General features: G+C 39.2%; 1 protein-coding gene across 1 annotated transcript; it reads right to left on the reverse strand.

Annotated features, from left to right (window-relative positions):
* Positions 1-8,726: 8,726 nt before the first annotated feature.
* LOC129628592 (olfactory receptor 5B3-like) lies at positions 8,727-9,668 on the reverse strand. Its single transcript, XM_055548044.1, has one exon. The coding sequence runs from the start codon at positions 9,666-9,668 to the stop codon at positions 8,727-8,729; it is 942 nt and encodes a 313-aa protein (XP_055404019.1).
* Positions 9,669-18,090: the final 8,422 nt, after the last annotated feature.

Here is an 18,090-nt window from a genome sequence, read left to right on the forward strand (position 1 = left end):
CTTTGAGAGCCTATGGACTGTAGCCCGTCAGGCTCCTCTGTCCATGGGATTTTCCAGGCAAGTACACTGGAGTGGGTTGCCATGACCTTCTCCAGGGCATCTTCCCCAGTCAGGGGTGGAAACCACATCTCCTGAGTCTCCTGTATAGCAGGAGGCTTCTTTATGGCAGAGCCACTGAGGAAGCCCATCGTAGGTCTTTCCACTTAAGGAAAGCAGCCTGGAGGAGGGCATGGCAACCTCTGCTGGTATTCTTGCCTGGAGCATCCCCATGTACAGAGGTACCTGGTGGGCTACAATCCATGGGGTCGCAAAGAGTCGGATACAACTGAGTGACTAAGCCCAGCACAGCACAAGGAAAGCAGCATGGAATTTAATAAATATTAATTTATTCTCTGCTGGTTAAAATGCTATGCATTTGAATTCTACACTTTTACCAGTGCTTCAGAAAAGGTGCTCAAACAACCAGATACGAGGTCAAAGACTCAAAACATGTGGTTTTTCACTGCTTCTGCATCAGTTGTATTTTTCATTAGAAGCATATATTGAATATAGATTCTTACCTTGCTGTTGAAAAGAAGGAAAAGACAGTAGTGAAGTGTGGATCTGAAATCAGAAATTCAGCCTTAGAAGAATGTATAAATAATACAGGAGAAAGTCTTTTTTATGTAATGGTCAAAAAATTCCAAGTTCCTTGAAGCTGAAGAGATGAAGAAAAGATCATTATCCCTGAGCTAGAAGCCTGGATTTAAGTATTACATCTACTGCAGATTTTTCTGGGTACTCAGAAAAGTATTTACCGTCTGTGGATCTTAATTTTATTTGTGATATAGAGATAATAAAATTCTCTCCCCTACCCACTTTGGAACTTTTTTTTCCTGTAACAGATGAAAGTAAATTTTATAAAATATCTTAAGAAGGGTTTAACTTTTTCAACATGAATAAATTTAACTTTTATCTTACAGTGTTTTCCTTGCCTGTGGTTTCAGACTCACTGCAAATATTCAGTTTGGGAAGAAGCTGGTATATACTAAAATTAGAAACGCTCATCTCAATAAGTGGTGACAGAATGGGATCTGCCTACAGTCTGGTCCTTTTAAGACAATGTCAAGTGGAGTCGAGATGGGATTTCAGAGACTAATGAATGAGAAAAAGAAGAAAACTGTACAGGCATGTGTCTCTCAGGAGAATAGGGCACCTGTGAGGGCCCAGCTGTGTGCAATCCCTTCTCCTCACCCCACTTGATATAAAGAAGAAACAAGTAAACTGTGCAGGGACATAATTTGATACATTGAATAGCACATGCATGTATTTGCAATCTTGGTATCTTTTCTTCTCCCACTTAAAAAATTAAGATCAAGAGTACAAAAATTACATTTAGTTTGATTTTTGATACTTGAAATATATTTCTAAAAATTAATTTGTTTCTTATCTGTCACATTTTTATTATGTTTGTGTCCTTTCCATTCTTTTATGTGCTACAACTAAATGTTAGGCTACTAGAAATGTTAAGAAGTTGATAAATATTATCTGTGTTTTCCCAAGTTTACCAAGGGCAGACAAATAGGATGTGTGTCAGAGAGAGAATATATTGTGCCTTAATTCTGATAAGTCAATCGGAAAGTTAGATCTGTAGTCAGATGGATTTCTTTTCTCCTCCAAATCACCCTCCTGGAGGTTCTCTGATGGTACTCCTCTTGGCACTCACTGTCGCTGTACAGACCAGTGTACTGGATTGAAAATATTTCAAAGGAAATCCTAAAAGTTTCCAAAAAGCTAAATGAATTTGTCAGATGACAGCAACTATTTACATTGCATTTGCATTGTATTAGGTATTTTAAATAATCTAAATATGATTTAAAGTAAATGAAAGAATGTATACATGCAAATGCTACACTGTTTTACATAAGGGACTTGAGTCTCTGTATATTTTGGTATCTGAGGGATCCTTTGAACCAATCCCCTGTTGATATGTAAGGATGATTGTATTTCATTTTTGGGGTGCTAATATAAAAAATCTTGCATTTTAAATTTAAAATTCCACTTGCTCATTGCCAGTACATAGAAAAGTGGTAACATTTTGCATCTCAACCTTGCATCTTATAGCCTTGCTAATCATTTATTAGTCCCGAGAGCTTTTTGTCTATTCTTTCTGATTTTCTACATAAATGATCACATTATCTGTGAACAAAGGCAGTTTCTATTTCTTCCTTCCCAGTCTCTCTCCCTTTTATATCACTTTCTTACCATATTACATTAGCTAGGACTTCCAGTACAGTGCTAAAAGAAATGATATAAAATGACATTCCTGATCTTAGTGAGAAATCTATTTTCTTAACCATTAGGTACAATGTTAGCTACAGACATTTTGTAGGTAGTCTTTATCAAGTTGAGTTGGCTAAACTTTTTTATTTTGTTGTTGTTAAGTTGCTGTGTCATGTCCGACTTTATGTGCGTGGACTGCAGTACACCAGGCCTCCCTGTTCTTCACTATCTCCTGGAGTTTGCTCAAACTCAAGTCTATTAAGTCGATGATGCCATCCAACCATTTCATTCTCTGTTGCCCCCTTCTCCTCCTGCTTTTAATCTTTCCCAGCATCAGGGGCTTCTCCAATGAGTTGACTGACTCTTTCTATCAGGTGGCCAAAGTATTCTGTTCTTATTTACTGAGACTTTTTCATCATGAGTGGATATTGGATTTTGTCAAAAGCTTTTTATCTATTGATATGATAATGCACTTTAAGCTTCTTTATTTGATGGATTACATTAATTGATTTTCAAATGATAGACAATCTTGCATGCCTATGATAAATCCCAGGTGGCTATGATGTATAACTCTTTTTACCCATTGACTTTGATCTGTTAATAGCTTTTGAGGATTTTTACATCTATGTTTGTGAAAGATATTGGTCTTTTTTGGTTGTAATACCTTTGTTTGGTTTTGTTATTAGGTTATTGTTGGATTCATAGAATGAGTTAAGAAACATTCCCTCTGCTTCTACCCTCTGAAAAAGATTGCAAAGGATTGGTATAATTTTTTCTAAATGTTTGGTAGAATTCAATAAACTGGACTGAAAATTTATGTTCTGAAAAATTGTTAATTGCTAGTTCAACTTCTTTAATATATATAGGCCTATTGAGATTGTCTGTGTCTACTTGTGTGGTTTTGGCAAACTGTGGCTTTCAAGGAATTAATCATTTCCATCTAGGTAACTAAATCTGTATGCACAGAGCTCTTCCTACTATTCTTTTATTATCAGTCTAATGCCCATGGAATCTGAAGTGATATCCCAGCTTTCTTTTCTGATGTGAATAATTTGTGTCCTCTTTCTTTGTGTTTTAGTAAGTCTGGTTTGATGCTTATTGATTTTATCAATCTTTTCTAAGAAATAGGTTTTAGTTTCTCTTATTGACTTCTCTTCTCTTGATTTTCTCTTATTGACTTCCTGTTTTCACTTTCATTGATTTCTGCTCTGAAAGTGTTAGTCACTCGGTCATGTCTGACTCTTCGTGGCCCCACAGACTGTAGCACACCAGGATCCTCTGCCCATGGGATTCTCCAGGCAAGAATACTGGAGTGTGTTGCCACTTCTTTCTCCAGGGGATCTTCCTGACCCAGGGATTGAAGCTGGGTCTCCTGCATTGCAAGCAGATTCTTTACCATCTGAGCCACCAGATTTCCTCTCTAATTCTTATTATTTATTTTTGTCTGATTACTTTGGATTTAATTTGTTCTTCTTTTCTTGTTTCCTAAGGTGGAAGCTTAGATTATGCATTTTAAATCTTTATTTTATTTCCCAGTATATACACTCAATGCTGTAAATTTCCTTCTAAATACTACTTCTGTATCCCACGAATTCTGATAAGTTGTGTTATCAGTTTCATTTAGCCCAAAATATCTTAAAATTTCTCTTGAGATTTATTCTTTGATCCATTTTTTTAAAAGTATTTAGAAAGATGGTAACAATAACCCTGTGTACGAGACAGCAAAAGAGACACTGATGTATAGAACAGTCTTATGGACTCTGTGGGAGAGGGAGAGGGTGGGAAGATTTGGGAGAATGGCATTGAAACATGTAAAATATCATGTATGAAATGAGTTGCCAGTCCAGGTTCGATGCACGATACTGGATGCTTGGGGCTGGTGCACTGGGAGGACCCAGAGGGATGGAATGGAGAGGGAGGAGGGAGGAGGGTTCAGGATGGGGAACACATGTATACTTGTGGTGGATTCATTTTGATATTTGGCAAATCTAATACAGTTATGTAAAGTTTAAAAATAAAATAAAATTTAAAAAAAAATAATAACACAGGGGGGGAAAAAAAAAAAGTATTTCTTTAATCTCTGCATATTTTATTAATGTGTATTTTATTTTGAAGATTTCTTGGTTTCCTTTTCATATTGTGTGTTGCTAAATTATAACCACTTATTTTTCTTTCATTTATTTCCAGCTCTCAAATGATGTTAGAATACATGCAGAATTGTCTAAATTGTCTAAAATTTACAATCTTAATTGTCCTTTTAAATATGCAGTTCAAATTAAATAACTTTTCTGAGAGTCACTTTTCTCATTCAAACAATCAGAATAATAACATTTTCCCCACTTAAATTAGATGAGTGGAGTAAATTAAGCCATAGTAGTATAGAAATCTACTATTCCTCATAGTACTGCTGTTATTATTAGTACTATTAATGCTCTTAGAACTAACATAGCAGACAATGGATTGCCGGGAGCCAGCGTGAGGAGCTCCGCCGGTAGCAAAGGTCATGAGGAAGGAGGCTCGGCATACGCAAAGGTGGGATCGAGCCTCAGGAGTCCCCCTGGAAATTCTCGAGCATCTACCCCCAAAACCAGAGTCTGCCTACTTTCTGCTTTGTGCTTTCACCTACACCTCTGACTTTACAGGGGGCTGCCCTCCACTACCTCTCTCTGAAAAAAGTGTTAGCTTACAGCTCCAGTTAATAATTCCTGGGTGTGACAGTGTTTCAACCTACAAACTCCTTTGGAAATCCTCTAGCCTGCCTGAATAGGTTTTTCCGGCCACATGTGATTGCTCAGAGCCTCCCAACTGTGAGAGGCAGGAGATGTTCTAAACTGTCTGAATACAGATCCCTTTGAGCAGTTAAAAGATTGATTAGAAACTGTATTGGTGAAGGGTTTTTCACTTGTTGGGCCGATGTTTGCTGCTAAGTCTCCATATCCCTTACCTGCTGTGTCCCTGGCAGTGTATTGATTAATATAATTGGTGTAAGTAGTAGCTTTAATGTTTGTAACCTTGGACCCTTGAGTTAATTCTTTTTCTTGTTATAGCCTACCACACCTTTGCCCTATAGGAATGCAACTTTATCTAATGGTTTTGAAGGGTGGCGCCTGACTAATCACCTTTAGAGAAAAATAAGTTTTCTGAAGAAAGGGTTTTAAAATGTTAACAGGCCTCCAGGCCAGAAGATGATGCAAATCACCTAAACTTTTGCATATGATGTTTTCAGGAAGAAAGCCTGGCTTACTGCATGACTCTACCCCTTCCCACATTATTCTCTATGCATAACTTAAGGTATAAACTACTTTGGAAAATACAGTGCGGGCCTTGTTCACCAAAACTTGGTCTCCCCATGTGGTTCTTTCTCTCACCTTCTGGCTGAATTATTCAGCCTCTTTTCTCCACTAAATTTCCTCACTGAGCTATCCTTATTCTATTAGTCTTTATATCCTTAATTAATGTTTAATTAAGCAGTTGTTTCCTGATCCTCGCCGACGCCGTCCCCGCTTCGAATTCCCTGGATCCACCGGGGCTGGACCCCAGCAATGTATTGTATTGATAAAAGTATAAAGTAATAAAAATGCTATAAATATAAAATTTGATAATATTATAGTACTAACAAAGCATAAGTCACAATCAAAAACTCATTTAAAGACTGAATGAGGGAATGAGAGAGAGAAGGAGAGAGACAAACGAGAGATAAAGTGAGAAAATATGGAAACTTAGAAGAATTAGAAGGAACAATTTGTCCGATTATAAGTGTAGTATAATCATATAGGAGAAGATACCCAGAGACTATTTACCCAAGGGTACTGCATGGACTTTAGTAATTTTCCTGGATTGTACAGATAAGTGTGACCAATTACCAACTCAGATAGAGTTGGTTTTGGGAATATTATTTGCCAGTCCTTGAATCCTAGTTTCATTCCTGTTAAAAGTCCTATCTATATAATATCCAGTATACTTTTTTCCCAAAGCTATAAATATTAAATTTAAGCTTACATAGAAACCTTCTAATACAATAACAGATAACAAGAAAAATTGTCATCATGAGTTCCCTTCCTTTGCCTTTCATTCTCCTCCAGCTATCTCTGCACATATGTCAAAATTTAGAACAGTTATTCACTTTATAGTAAAAATGTATATGTATAGAGCTTCTCCATCTTTGGCTGCACAGAATATAATCAATCTGATTTTGGTATTGACCATCTGTTGATGTCCATGTGTAGAGTCTTCTCTTGTGTTGTTGGAAGAGGTTGTGTGGTATGACCAGTACGTTTTCTTCGCAAAACTCTGTTAACCTTTGCCATGCTTCAATCTATATTCCAAGGCCAAATTTGCCTGTTACTCCAGGTATTTCTTGACTTCCTACTTTTGCATTTCAGGAACTATTTCAAATTCTAAAAAGATAATGCTGTGAAAGTGCTGCACTCAATATGCGAGCAAATTTGGAAAACTCAACAGTGGCCACAGGACTGAAAAAGGTCAGTTTTCACTCCAATTCCAAAAAAAGGCAATGCCAAAGAATGCTCAAACTATGGCACAATTGCACTCATCTCATATGCTAGCAAAGTAATGCTCAAAATTCTCCAAGCCAGGCATTAATAGTATGTGAACTGTGAACTTCCAGATGTCCAAACTGGATTTTGAAAAGGCAGAGGAATCAGAGATCAAATTGCCAAAATCTGCTGGATGATCAAAAAAGCGAGAGAGTTCCAGAAAGACATCTACTTCTGCTTTATTGACTATGCCAAAGTTTTTGACTGTGTGGATCACAACAAACTGGAAAATTCTTAAAGAGATGGGAATACCAGACCACCTGACCTGCCTCCTGGAAAATCTGTATGAAGGTCAGGATGCAACAGTTAGAACCGGACATGGAACAATGGACTCATTCTATGGGTTCGTTAAAACCCATAGAACTATGCTTAGCATAGAGTGAAATTTAATCTATACAAATTTAAAAGCATTGGCCAGGAGCACAGGAGAATCACAGGAGTGAACACAGATTGTTAAAAAAAATTAATTGTACTACAAGTGACTTAGCGTCATTGAAGAGAAGGGAAAAAATAAGCTAACGTTGGAAAACAGTGTGCTCATAGGGAGTTGCAAGGGAAAAAATGAAAAAAAGATCTATAAAATACTGTTCTCTAATTACTCAAGTTGTTCCTCAGGAGAGTATAGATCAGCAATTTTTGAACTGCGTTTCTTTTAAACTGGAGTCACACGAGTAAATTAATGAATGGAAATTGTTGGGAGTCAAATTTCTCACTGTCAGAGATGGAAGTTACAGATAAGAAAGGGGATAAAATAGATTAGAGTCAGAGATATCAGTAAGCACTCATATTTAATTGATATGGGTATGATGGATAGGTAGAGAAATAAGTGTAAGTATGAGTACGTACTTTGGCCTCCTGATGCAAAGAAATGACTCATTGAAAAAGACCCTGATGCTGGGAAAGATTGAAGGCAGGAGGAGAAGGGGATGTCAGAGGATGAGATGGTTGGGTGGCATCACCAACTCAATAGACATGAGTTTGAGCAAGCCCCAGGAGTTGGCGATGAGCAGAGAAGTGTGACATGATACAGTCCATGGGGTTGCAAGGCATCAGACACAACTGAGCGACTGAAGTGAACTGATGAATACATACAAACCATGTGCGTGTATACTTCCCACCTCTGCAGAAAGAGGATCTAGAATGGAAACTCTAATATAAGAAGCATATTCAGTATCAAAATCTTATGTTTAAGGGACTTCTCTGGTGGTCCAGTGGTTAAGAATCTGCCTTACAATGCAGGGGATGTGGGTTCAATCCATGGTCAGGGAACTAAATCCCAAATGCCACAGGACAACTAAACCCACATGCCACAACTACCGATCCCATGCACCACAACCAAAGATCCAGAGCACTGCAACTAAGACCCACAACTAAGCCAAATAAGTAAATAAATATTTCAAAAAGAAATCTCGGGTTTTAAATACTTTTCATTTTCTCCATTTTTCTTACACTCTGGCTACATTATCCTTTGAAAATTGTAAAAATGAGCATGTTGGTTCTATCAAATGACTCAGTCAAGATGGAAATATTAATGTATTTAAGATGCTTTATTTATCTCTTGATAATATGTGCTCCCCCAAATGGTATACTTGTATTTAATAGTACAACATTTTATTTTCAAATTTAACATTTAAATTAAATGCTGTTAAGAGTTTAGCATTTAACCAAAGAAATAGAAATCTATTATACATGTATGTATATTCTAATACATGAATTAAATATTTTAGTTAAAAAAGCATGCAGGATAAATGAATAAACCAATGTCCCTAATAAGGTTTTAAATTAGTCAGCAACAAGACATCTTAGCCATTCTTATTTAGGTATTATATTTCTGGACATAGTGTTTCTTTTTTTTTTTCAGGACAAGAGACCTTTTATTGGTCAGGATATCACTTTACATTGTTGAAATCATAATCCTAGGGACAATTTTGCCTCTACAACAAGCTTTATAAATGCACTCTTGACCTCCCTGTTTCTCAGGCTGTAGACCACAGGGTTCAGCAATGGAATGATCATAGCATAGAACACAGAGGCCATTTTGTCCGTGTCCATGGAGTGACTGGAGCTGGGCTGTGAGTACATGAAGATAATTGTTCCATAGTAGATGGATACGGCAGTGAAGTGGGAGGCACAGGTGGACAAAGCCTTCTGGTGCCCTGCAGATGAGGGCATCTTTAGGATGGTGATAAATATGAATATATAGGATATCAAGATAACCAGGAGAGCAAAAAAGACATTGAAGCTTACTACATAAACTAGAACCAGTTCACTAACATGTCTATCAGAACAAGAGAGAACCATGACAGCTGGAACATCACAGAAAAAGTGATGGACCACATTGAACGTATAGAAAGACAGACTGAAGGTGTCTCCAGTGTGGATGGAGGCATTCAGAAAACCACAGACATAGGATCCTGTAGCCAGAACAGCACACACACTTCTTGTCATGGTGGTGGTGTAATGTAGGGGTTTGCACACGGCTGCATAGCGATCATAGGCCATTGAGGCCAAAAGGTAACTTTCTGCAGTGGCAAAGGCTGCAAAAAAGAATATCTGAGCAGCACACGCATCATAGGAGATGACCTTGTCTCCTGGAATGAATCCAGCCAGGACTGTGGGAGTGACAGCTGAAGAGTAACAAATGTCCACCAGAGACAGGTTACTGAGGAAAAAGTACATGGGCGTGTGGAGATGAGAGTCCAATAGAATCAACATGACGATGCCCAAGTTCCCAATCAGAGTGGTGAGGTAGATGAGGGTGAATGTTATAAAGAGTGGAACTTGTAGCTCTGGGTCACTGGTTAGTCCCAGGAGAAGAAACTGTGTCACTCCTGTCGTGTTCTTCATCATGAAGAGGACTGCAAAGCGCTCTGTGGCTATGAGAAAATGGAAGTAGTGACAGACAAAGAAACTTCAGTTGAAAAGTGTACATGCAATATTTCATTACAGTATTACTTTATTACAGTGATAGCTTGTATTTCAAAATACTCCAGATAAAGATGCACTTGTCAACAAGACTTAGTCCGTTCATTCCATAGAGATTTACATGCTGTTGAATCTGACGGGTCTTCACAGATAATCTCCTCAGTTTTTAAAGTGTATGAGTTTGTAAGCTGAGATACAGAAAATTAACTTGCTAGGGGCTTTCCCGGTGGCTTCGTGGTAAAGAGTCCACCTGCCAACACAGGAGACATGGGTTCTATTCCTGATGCAGGCGGATCCCACATGCTGCGGGCAGCTAAGCCCATGCACCACAACTACTCAGCCTATGCTCTGCGGCCCAGGAGCCAAACTACTGGGTCCATGTGCTGCAGCTCTGAGCCTGTGCACCCTGTGGCCTGGGCTCACAACAAGAGAAGCCATCACATCAAGAAGCTCGTGGGCCCCAGCTAGAGGGTAACCCCTGCTCTCCACAACCAAAGAAAGCCCCTGCAGCAATGAAGACCCAGCACAGCCAAAAGTATAAATATCAAATAAAAACTTTAAAAAAGAAAACTAACTTGATCAATAACTAGTCCAGAATAAATACACCTGCCAACTCACTCTTTCCCAAGCCTAGTAAAAGCCTACCCTTGCACGTTGTTCCTCTGTCAGGAACTTCTGTAGACACCTTTTTTGTTGTGGTCATGCAGTCACCAAGTTGTGTCTGACTCTAAATATATATTAATTATATCCTTTCAAGAACATCATATCTTGATATGATATTGCCTTCATTTAATTTATAATGCATAAGAGGTTGAGTAATCTTGTCTATTTTTAAATGAGTGTTAATTAACAAGGCATGCTTTCGACCCAAGGCAATCTCTGAACCCACACGGAGTGGCTCCTGAAATAATGGTCTTTATTGTGTTTAAATCAAACTGAGTTTAACTCCGTTCCTGGTTACTCATTGCCTTCATCGGTCTGAACTCAGTGTTTGATGTTTCAGAGAAGTAACTGAGAAGTACGTGCACAGTGCGTGTGATGAGATGACTGGAGAGGTGGGGCTGTACAGCCAGCACGCAGCTCTGAGGGGAAGACAGAGCATTATGCGTAGAGCTGAGGGTCGGAGACGAGGTTGATGTTACCCTGCCTTTTACTACCTGGGAGTAACTCTAACCTAACTCACCTGAAGCTCGTATTTCCATTTGCAAAGTTAGGACCATTATGACCCTACTTTATAGTATTGTTGTGAAAATTAAATAAAGTACTACATTTAAAAAATAAAATTCTGGATGGTTAGCACAGTCTCAGAGTAATAGTTATTATACTGTTACGAGGATGGGATGCTTATCGATATGTTGGTTTGCGAAAATTGGGTGGTGACCTGGAGGGCTTCAGGAATGCACAAGTTCTAGCCTTACAGCCTTCCCCCTCAGTTTGCCTGTTTTCACACACAAGGGCTGCTGAGATTGTTCTGTTTTCACCAGTGTTTCTCTGCTATCCTTGCTATGCCTATATGATTGACTGTTTCAGTAATCACATGTGACCCATTCTTTTGCTTAATTTCTTCCTCGAAATACATACCTTATTTGAAACAGTCCCTTTTTAAAACCTCATTCTTTCTTTTATTACTGTTGTCTCAAAGCAGAACCACAGGGATGTAGCATGGAAAGCCCCTTGTTTGTGGGCTGTCTTCTTTCTCTGGAGCTGCTGTTACTGACTCCAAGCTCACTCTGCTCAGCAGACGACAGGGGGATGAATCTGAGAGAGGAGGTGTTGAGGCAAGGAATATGACTTTATTCGGAAAGCCAGCTGACTGAGAAGACAGCAAACAAATGTCTCAAAATAATCATCTTACTGGGGCTTGGATGCCAAGTTCTTTCATAAATCAGAGATGGCGGAGAGATGAGGAAGCAAACTAAGAAGGCCGTTAATCTAGGCCATTAATCTTGTAAATACCTCCTAGAATGGCAAGCCTCGGGCAGGGGATGTGTTAATTTCTTCCTTCTTGCCACCCACAGGTGGACAGGGTTCTCAACAAAGGCACTTCAGTTTGACTCTGGCAGAGGGGCAGGGTTCTCTGAGGCAGGCCTTGATGTGTGATTATAGTAACAAAACAACAAAAACAAGTCAAAGAAACAGTTTCATCAGGGAGTCAGAATCGGTTCTTCCCCTATTTTGGTGGTAAGCACCATGTTGTAAAATATTTCATTAGAATCTCTTCTGGTGTAGGAACAGTATTTTAAATACTTTACTTCGAATTGGAAGCCTTTGAAAGGACATCTATCTTATGCTAACTACTAACAAAGGTATGACCTAAATCAAATCCCTTATGATTATACGTGGAAGTGACAAATAGACTCAAGGGATTAGATCGGATAGAGTGCCTGAAGAACTATGGACAGACGTTCATGACATTGTACAGGAGACAGGGATCAAGACCATCCCCATGGAAAAGAAATGCAAAAGAGCAAAATGGCTGTCTGAGGAGGCCTTACAAATAGCTGAGAAAACAAGAGAAGCAAAAGGCAAAAAAGAAAAGGAAAGATATACCCATTTGAATGCAGAGTTCCAAAGAATAGCAAGGAGAGATAAGAAAGCCTTCCTCAGCGATCAGTGCAAAGAAATACAATAGAATGGGAAAGACTAGAGATCTCTTCAAGAAAATCAGAGATACCAAGGGAACATTTCATGCAAAGATGGGCTCAATAAAGGACAGAAATGGTATGGACCTAACAGAAGCAGAAGATAATACAAAAGAGTATTATAGAGAATATACAAGAATATACAGAAGAACTATTCAAAAAAGATCTTCATGACCCAGATAACCACAATGGTGTGATCACTCACCTAAAGCCAGACATCCCAGAATGTGAAGTCAAGTGGGCCTTAGGAAGCACCACTATGAACAAAGCAAGTGGAGATAATGGAATTCCAGTCGAGCCACTTCAAATCCTACAAGATGATGCTGTGAAAGTGCTGCACTCAATGTACCAGCAAATCTTGAAAACTCAGCAGTGGCCACAGGACTGGAAAAGGTCAGTTTTCATTTCAACCCCAAAGAAAGGCAATGCCAAAGAATGCTCAAACTACCACACAATTGCACTCATCTCACATGCTAGTAAAGTACTGCTCAAAATTCTCCAAACCAGGTTTCAACAGTACATGAACCGTGAATTTCCAGATGTTCAAGCTGAATTTAGAAAAGGCAGAGGAACCACAGATCAAATTGCCAACATTCACTGGATCATCAAAAAAGCAAGAGAGTTCCAGAAAAACATCTACTTCTGCTTTATTGACTATGCCAAAGCCTTTGACTGTGTGCATCACCACAAACTGTGGAAAATTCTGAAAGAGATGGGAATACCAGACCACCTTACCTAACTCCTGAGAAATCTGTATTCAGGTCAAGAAGCAACAGTTAGAACTGGACATGGAACAACAGACTGGTTTCAAATCAGGAAAGGAGTATGTCAGGCTGTATATTGTCACCCTGCTTATTTAACTTATATGCAGAGTACATCATGAGAAACGCTGGGCTGGATGAAGCACAAGCTGGAATCAAGATTGCTAGGAGAAATATCAATAGCCTCAGGTATTCAGATGACACCACCCTTACGGCAGAAAGTGAAGAAGAACTAAAGAGCCTCTTGATGAAAGTAAAAGAGGAGAGTGAAAAAGTTGGCTTAAAGCTCAGCATTCAGAAAACTAAGATTGTGGCATCTGGTCCCATCACTTCATGGCAAATAGATGGGGAAACAATGGAAACAGTGAGTGACTTTATTTTTGGGGGCTCCAAAATCACTGTAGAAGGTGACTGCAGCCATGAAATTAAAAGACATTTGCTCCTTGGAAGTAAAGCTATGACCAACCTAGATAGCATATTAAAAAGCAGACACATTACTTTGCCAACAAGGTCTGTCTAGTCAAAGCTATGGTTTTTCCAGTAGTCATGTGAGAGTTGGATGTGAGAGTTGCACTATAAAGAAAGCTGAGTGCCTAAGAATGGATGCTTTTGAACTGTGGTGTTTGAGAAGACTCTTGAGAGTCCCTTGGACAGCAAGGAGATCCAACCAGTTCATCCTAAAGGAGATCAATCCTGAATATTCATTGGAAGGACTGATGTTGAAGCTGAAACTCCAATACTTTGGCCACCTGATGCAAAGAACTGATTCATTGGAAAAGACCCTGATGCTGGGCAAGATTGAAGGTGGGAGGAGAAGAGGACAACAAAGGATGAGATGGTTGGATGGCATCACCGACTCAATGGACATGAGCTCCGGGAGTTTGTGATGGACAAGGACATGTGGCGTGCTGCACTCCATGGGGTTGTAAAGAGTCGGACAGGACTGAACAACTGAACTGAATTGAACATTTTCCTCCTAAAACTTTTGCAACTTCATTTTACAAGCCTGTACCTTGAAGATATTATGTTTACTGGCCCAAACACACGTGACCACTTTTAGCATATAGTATGTTCTGTTACCAACCAGTTCTTTAAAGATAAACGAGTGGTGTGTGTGTCTGTGTGTCTGGTTATGTATGTGTGTGTGTGTGTGTGTGTGTATAAGGTAAGTAGCATTATGATTTCTACTTTACCATTAGGAAATTAAAGACTTAAGAAGTTATGTGTTGCTCTAAAATTGCGCAGCTAATATGAGAGTCAAGATTCAAGAGTTAAATCCACTTTTGGTCAAATCAAAAGTCTATGCTTTTAGCCATTCACTGCTAACATGTGTACACATTCTAGTAATAATAAGCATGAAATTATGAAGAAAAGGTCAAAATGCAGTTTGGATTTTGTTAATTCCTATTAGACACTTTCATGTTGCTATTGTCTCAGTGAACTCCGGGAATTGGTGATGGACAGGGAGGCCTGGCGTGCTGTGATTCATAGGCTCGCAAAGAGTCAGACACGACTGAGCAACTGATCTGATCTGATTGTTGTTTAGTCAGTAAGATGTGTTCAAGTCTTTATGCCCTCCAGGCTCCTCTGTCCATGAGATTTCTCAGGCAAGAACACTGAAGTGGGCTGCCATTTCCTTCTCCAGGGATCTTCCTGACCCAGAGATTGAACCCACATCTCCTGCATTGGCAGGTAGCTTCTTTTTTAAAAAATTAAAATTATTTTTTATTGAAGGATAATTGCTTTACAAAATTTTGTTGTTTTCTGTCAAACCTCAACATGAATCAGGCATAGGTATACATGTATACCCTCCCTTTTGAAGCTCCCTCCCATCTCCCTCCCCATCCCACCCTTTAGGTTGATACAGAGCTCCTGTTAGAGTTTCCTGAGCCATACAGCAAATTCCCGTTGGCTATCTATTTTACATATGGTAATGTAAGTTTCCATGTTACTCTTTCCATGCATCTCACCCTCTCTTGCCTCTCCCCACGTCCATACATCTATTCTCTATGTCTCCTTCTCCCATTTCTCCCACTGTTCATTGCAGCACTATTTACAATAGCTAGAGCATGAAAGCAACCTAGATGCTCATTGACAGATGAATGGATAAAGAAGTTGTGGATATATACACAATGGAATATTACTCAGCCATAAAAGGAACACATCTGAGTCAGCTCTAATGAGGTGGATGAGCCTAGGACCTATTATATAGAGTGAAGTGAGTCAGAAAGAGAAAGATAAATAACGCATTCTAACACATATATAAGGAATCTAGAAAAATGGTACTGAAGAGTTCATTTGGCAGGGAGCCTGTTTACAGTAAGCCACCAGGGAAGCCCAGGTACTGTTACAGTTTAAGTGTAACCAGGAAAGGTTAATTTTGATTTTACACTGGATCTGCTTCTGTGACTTTAACCCTTATTTTGCTGCTTTTGTTATTATAGACATGCACAGTGGCTGCCTGAGAGAGAAAACCTGATCCTGGCCGCCTGTGAAGGATGCCACACTCTTGAGGCCTTTGTGTCCCAAGGTGGAGTGACAGTGCCCCTCACACGCTGCTAACTGTCTTGGCCCCAAAATTCACTTTGGGAGGCCAGAATCACAGATAGATGTGGCATCCTTGTTAGCCGATACGACAGGAGACATTCCAATTCACACCAGCGGTGAAATGACTTAAGGAAGTGAAGTGAACACGTCCCCCTACCTGAGGCTTGCCAGTCTAGGAGATATTTGCAGGAATTAAATGGTCTTTTTACTTTGTTTCCTCACCTCCCCTTTGCCCCCCAGATCTCTGATCCATAAAAGAACCTGGCCACCAAGCCCCCGACAAGATGATTATTTTGAGACACTAGCTTGCGGTCTTCTCCACCAGCCAGCTTCCAAATAAAGTCCCTTCCTAGTCCCAACACCTCATCTCAGATTCATTGACTTTTCTTGCAGCAAGCCAAGCAAGCCTGGACTCAGTAACATGCGGATTTTTTTACCTCTGCTTTTTTTGTTTGTTAGTATTGATTTGTTTCTTACCTCTATTGAGCAGCCAATATTTGATGAACAAGATGAAATTACCATTCAATCAATCAGAGAATCTATCTAGGTTTTTTTTCTGTTCATGTCTTTAGGAAAGCAGGATGGGGTTTCCTGGGTATCAGTAAACTCTACTGATGGAAGTTTGCCGTTTGCATCCCAGTCTCACCTTGATATCAGCTGTAGAATGACGCAGAAATACTGTCAGAGGAGCTGTGCTTCCAATAATGGTCTTATGATTCCAAAGTCTCTAAGGCAGGAAAATGGAAGAAAGAATATTAACATGGTTTAATTCCTGAACTTCCTGTGTATTCTTTCTGTCTCCTTATCTCCTCCTCCTTTGAACAATAAACTTCGTAAGATTACCTCTGTCATATAATTCACAGAATTGTTTCTGTAAATAAAAAATTCCAAAGAGATTATCCTTTAAGAGCCAGTCAATTTCATTTTTATCTTTGGGGTGTTTCCCTGACTATGGGTACAGGTACATATAAAATTCTGGGGTAAAGCTTCTGTGTACTGACGAGTATGAATAGTCAGATGAATAAATGATGGCTGTATGGGTTCAGCATGCAGAGCCGTCCCTCTAAAATGAGGTCACATTGATCCTGGGATTTCAAAGGCTGATGCTGGGGGACGTGGAGGGTGTTATAGAGAGGCAGAGCTCTCCAGGAATTTCCCTTGTGGGCACATCTACAGTTTCTCATCCTGCTTTCCCAGGAAAGGCACGATTAAACTGTCTGTGGGGACCATGCTGATTATTTCCTTTGTACACACATGTTTTTTTACTACTTCTTTTTTTCTTGTTATTTTGGTCAATTTATTATGAACATATAATTTACATACAATAATATCCAAAATTTTAGTGTACAGTTCTAAGAATTTTGTCAAATTTACTGTCAAAGAACCACTATCACCTGAATAAATTCCTATAAACTTCTTTGGATAAACACATTTTCCTATCCACTGCCCCTGATGATCAGAGAATTTTGCCTTTGCAACGATGTCCTTCACTGCAATCCTGGAATACGTACTCTGAGTTGGGAATCTTTCACTTAGCATTTGAGAGTCACTCTTGTTATTACGTGGTCATAACGGAATCTTTATTGCAGAATCATATTCTGCACAATGGACATTACAGGTTGTTCATCCTACTTCGTAGCTGAGGAACATTTGTGTTGGTTCAAGGGTCTGGTGATTACAAATAAAACTGATATAAACATTTGCCTAAGATATTTGAACACAAGCATTCACATCATTTGGATAAATATCTAGGAGATGGGTTGCTTGATCATAGGGTGACTATGTGTTTATTTAAATGAAACGTTGCCAAGATATTTTCTGAAGTGTTCTACTATTTCAATTTCTTACCAGCAATGCATTAAAATTATTTTACATTTTTACCATCATTTGGTATTTGTTTTTAAATTTAAATTTATGCCTTATGTCATTTTTCCAAGGTATTATAATATCATTTACCATATTCACTCTGCTGTATATCATGTTCTCATGGCTCCTGTGTTTTATCACTGGAAGTTTGTGCCTCTCATTCCCTTCACCTCTTTTGCAGCCTTACTCCCACCCCACGGGCAGCCGTCAGTTATTTCTCTATGAGTTTGTTTTCATTTTGTGCTGTTTGTGTTTTAGATTCTCATAATGGTCAGAATGACCATCTTCAAAAAATCTGGAGAGGATGTGGAGAAAAGGGGATCCTCCCACACTGTCAATGGGAATGTAAATTCGTACGCCACAGAGAGCAGTATGGAGGTTCCTCAGAAAGCTAAACGTAGAACCAGCACATGATCCAGCAATCCCACTCCTGGGCACATTTCAGAGAAAACAGTAGTTCAAAAAGATACATGCACTCCAGTGTTCACCGCGATAGTATTTACAGCAGCCAGGACACGGCGACAACCTAAA

This window comes from Bubalus kerabau, chromosome 15, assembly GCF_029407905.1.
Source record: "Bubalus kerabau isolate K-KA32 ecotype Philippines breed swamp buffalo chromosome 15, PCC_UOA_SB_1v2, whole genome shotgun sequence".
Lineage (NCBI taxonomy): Eukaryota > Metazoa > Chordata > Mammalia > Artiodactyla > Bovidae > Bubalus > Bubalus kerabau.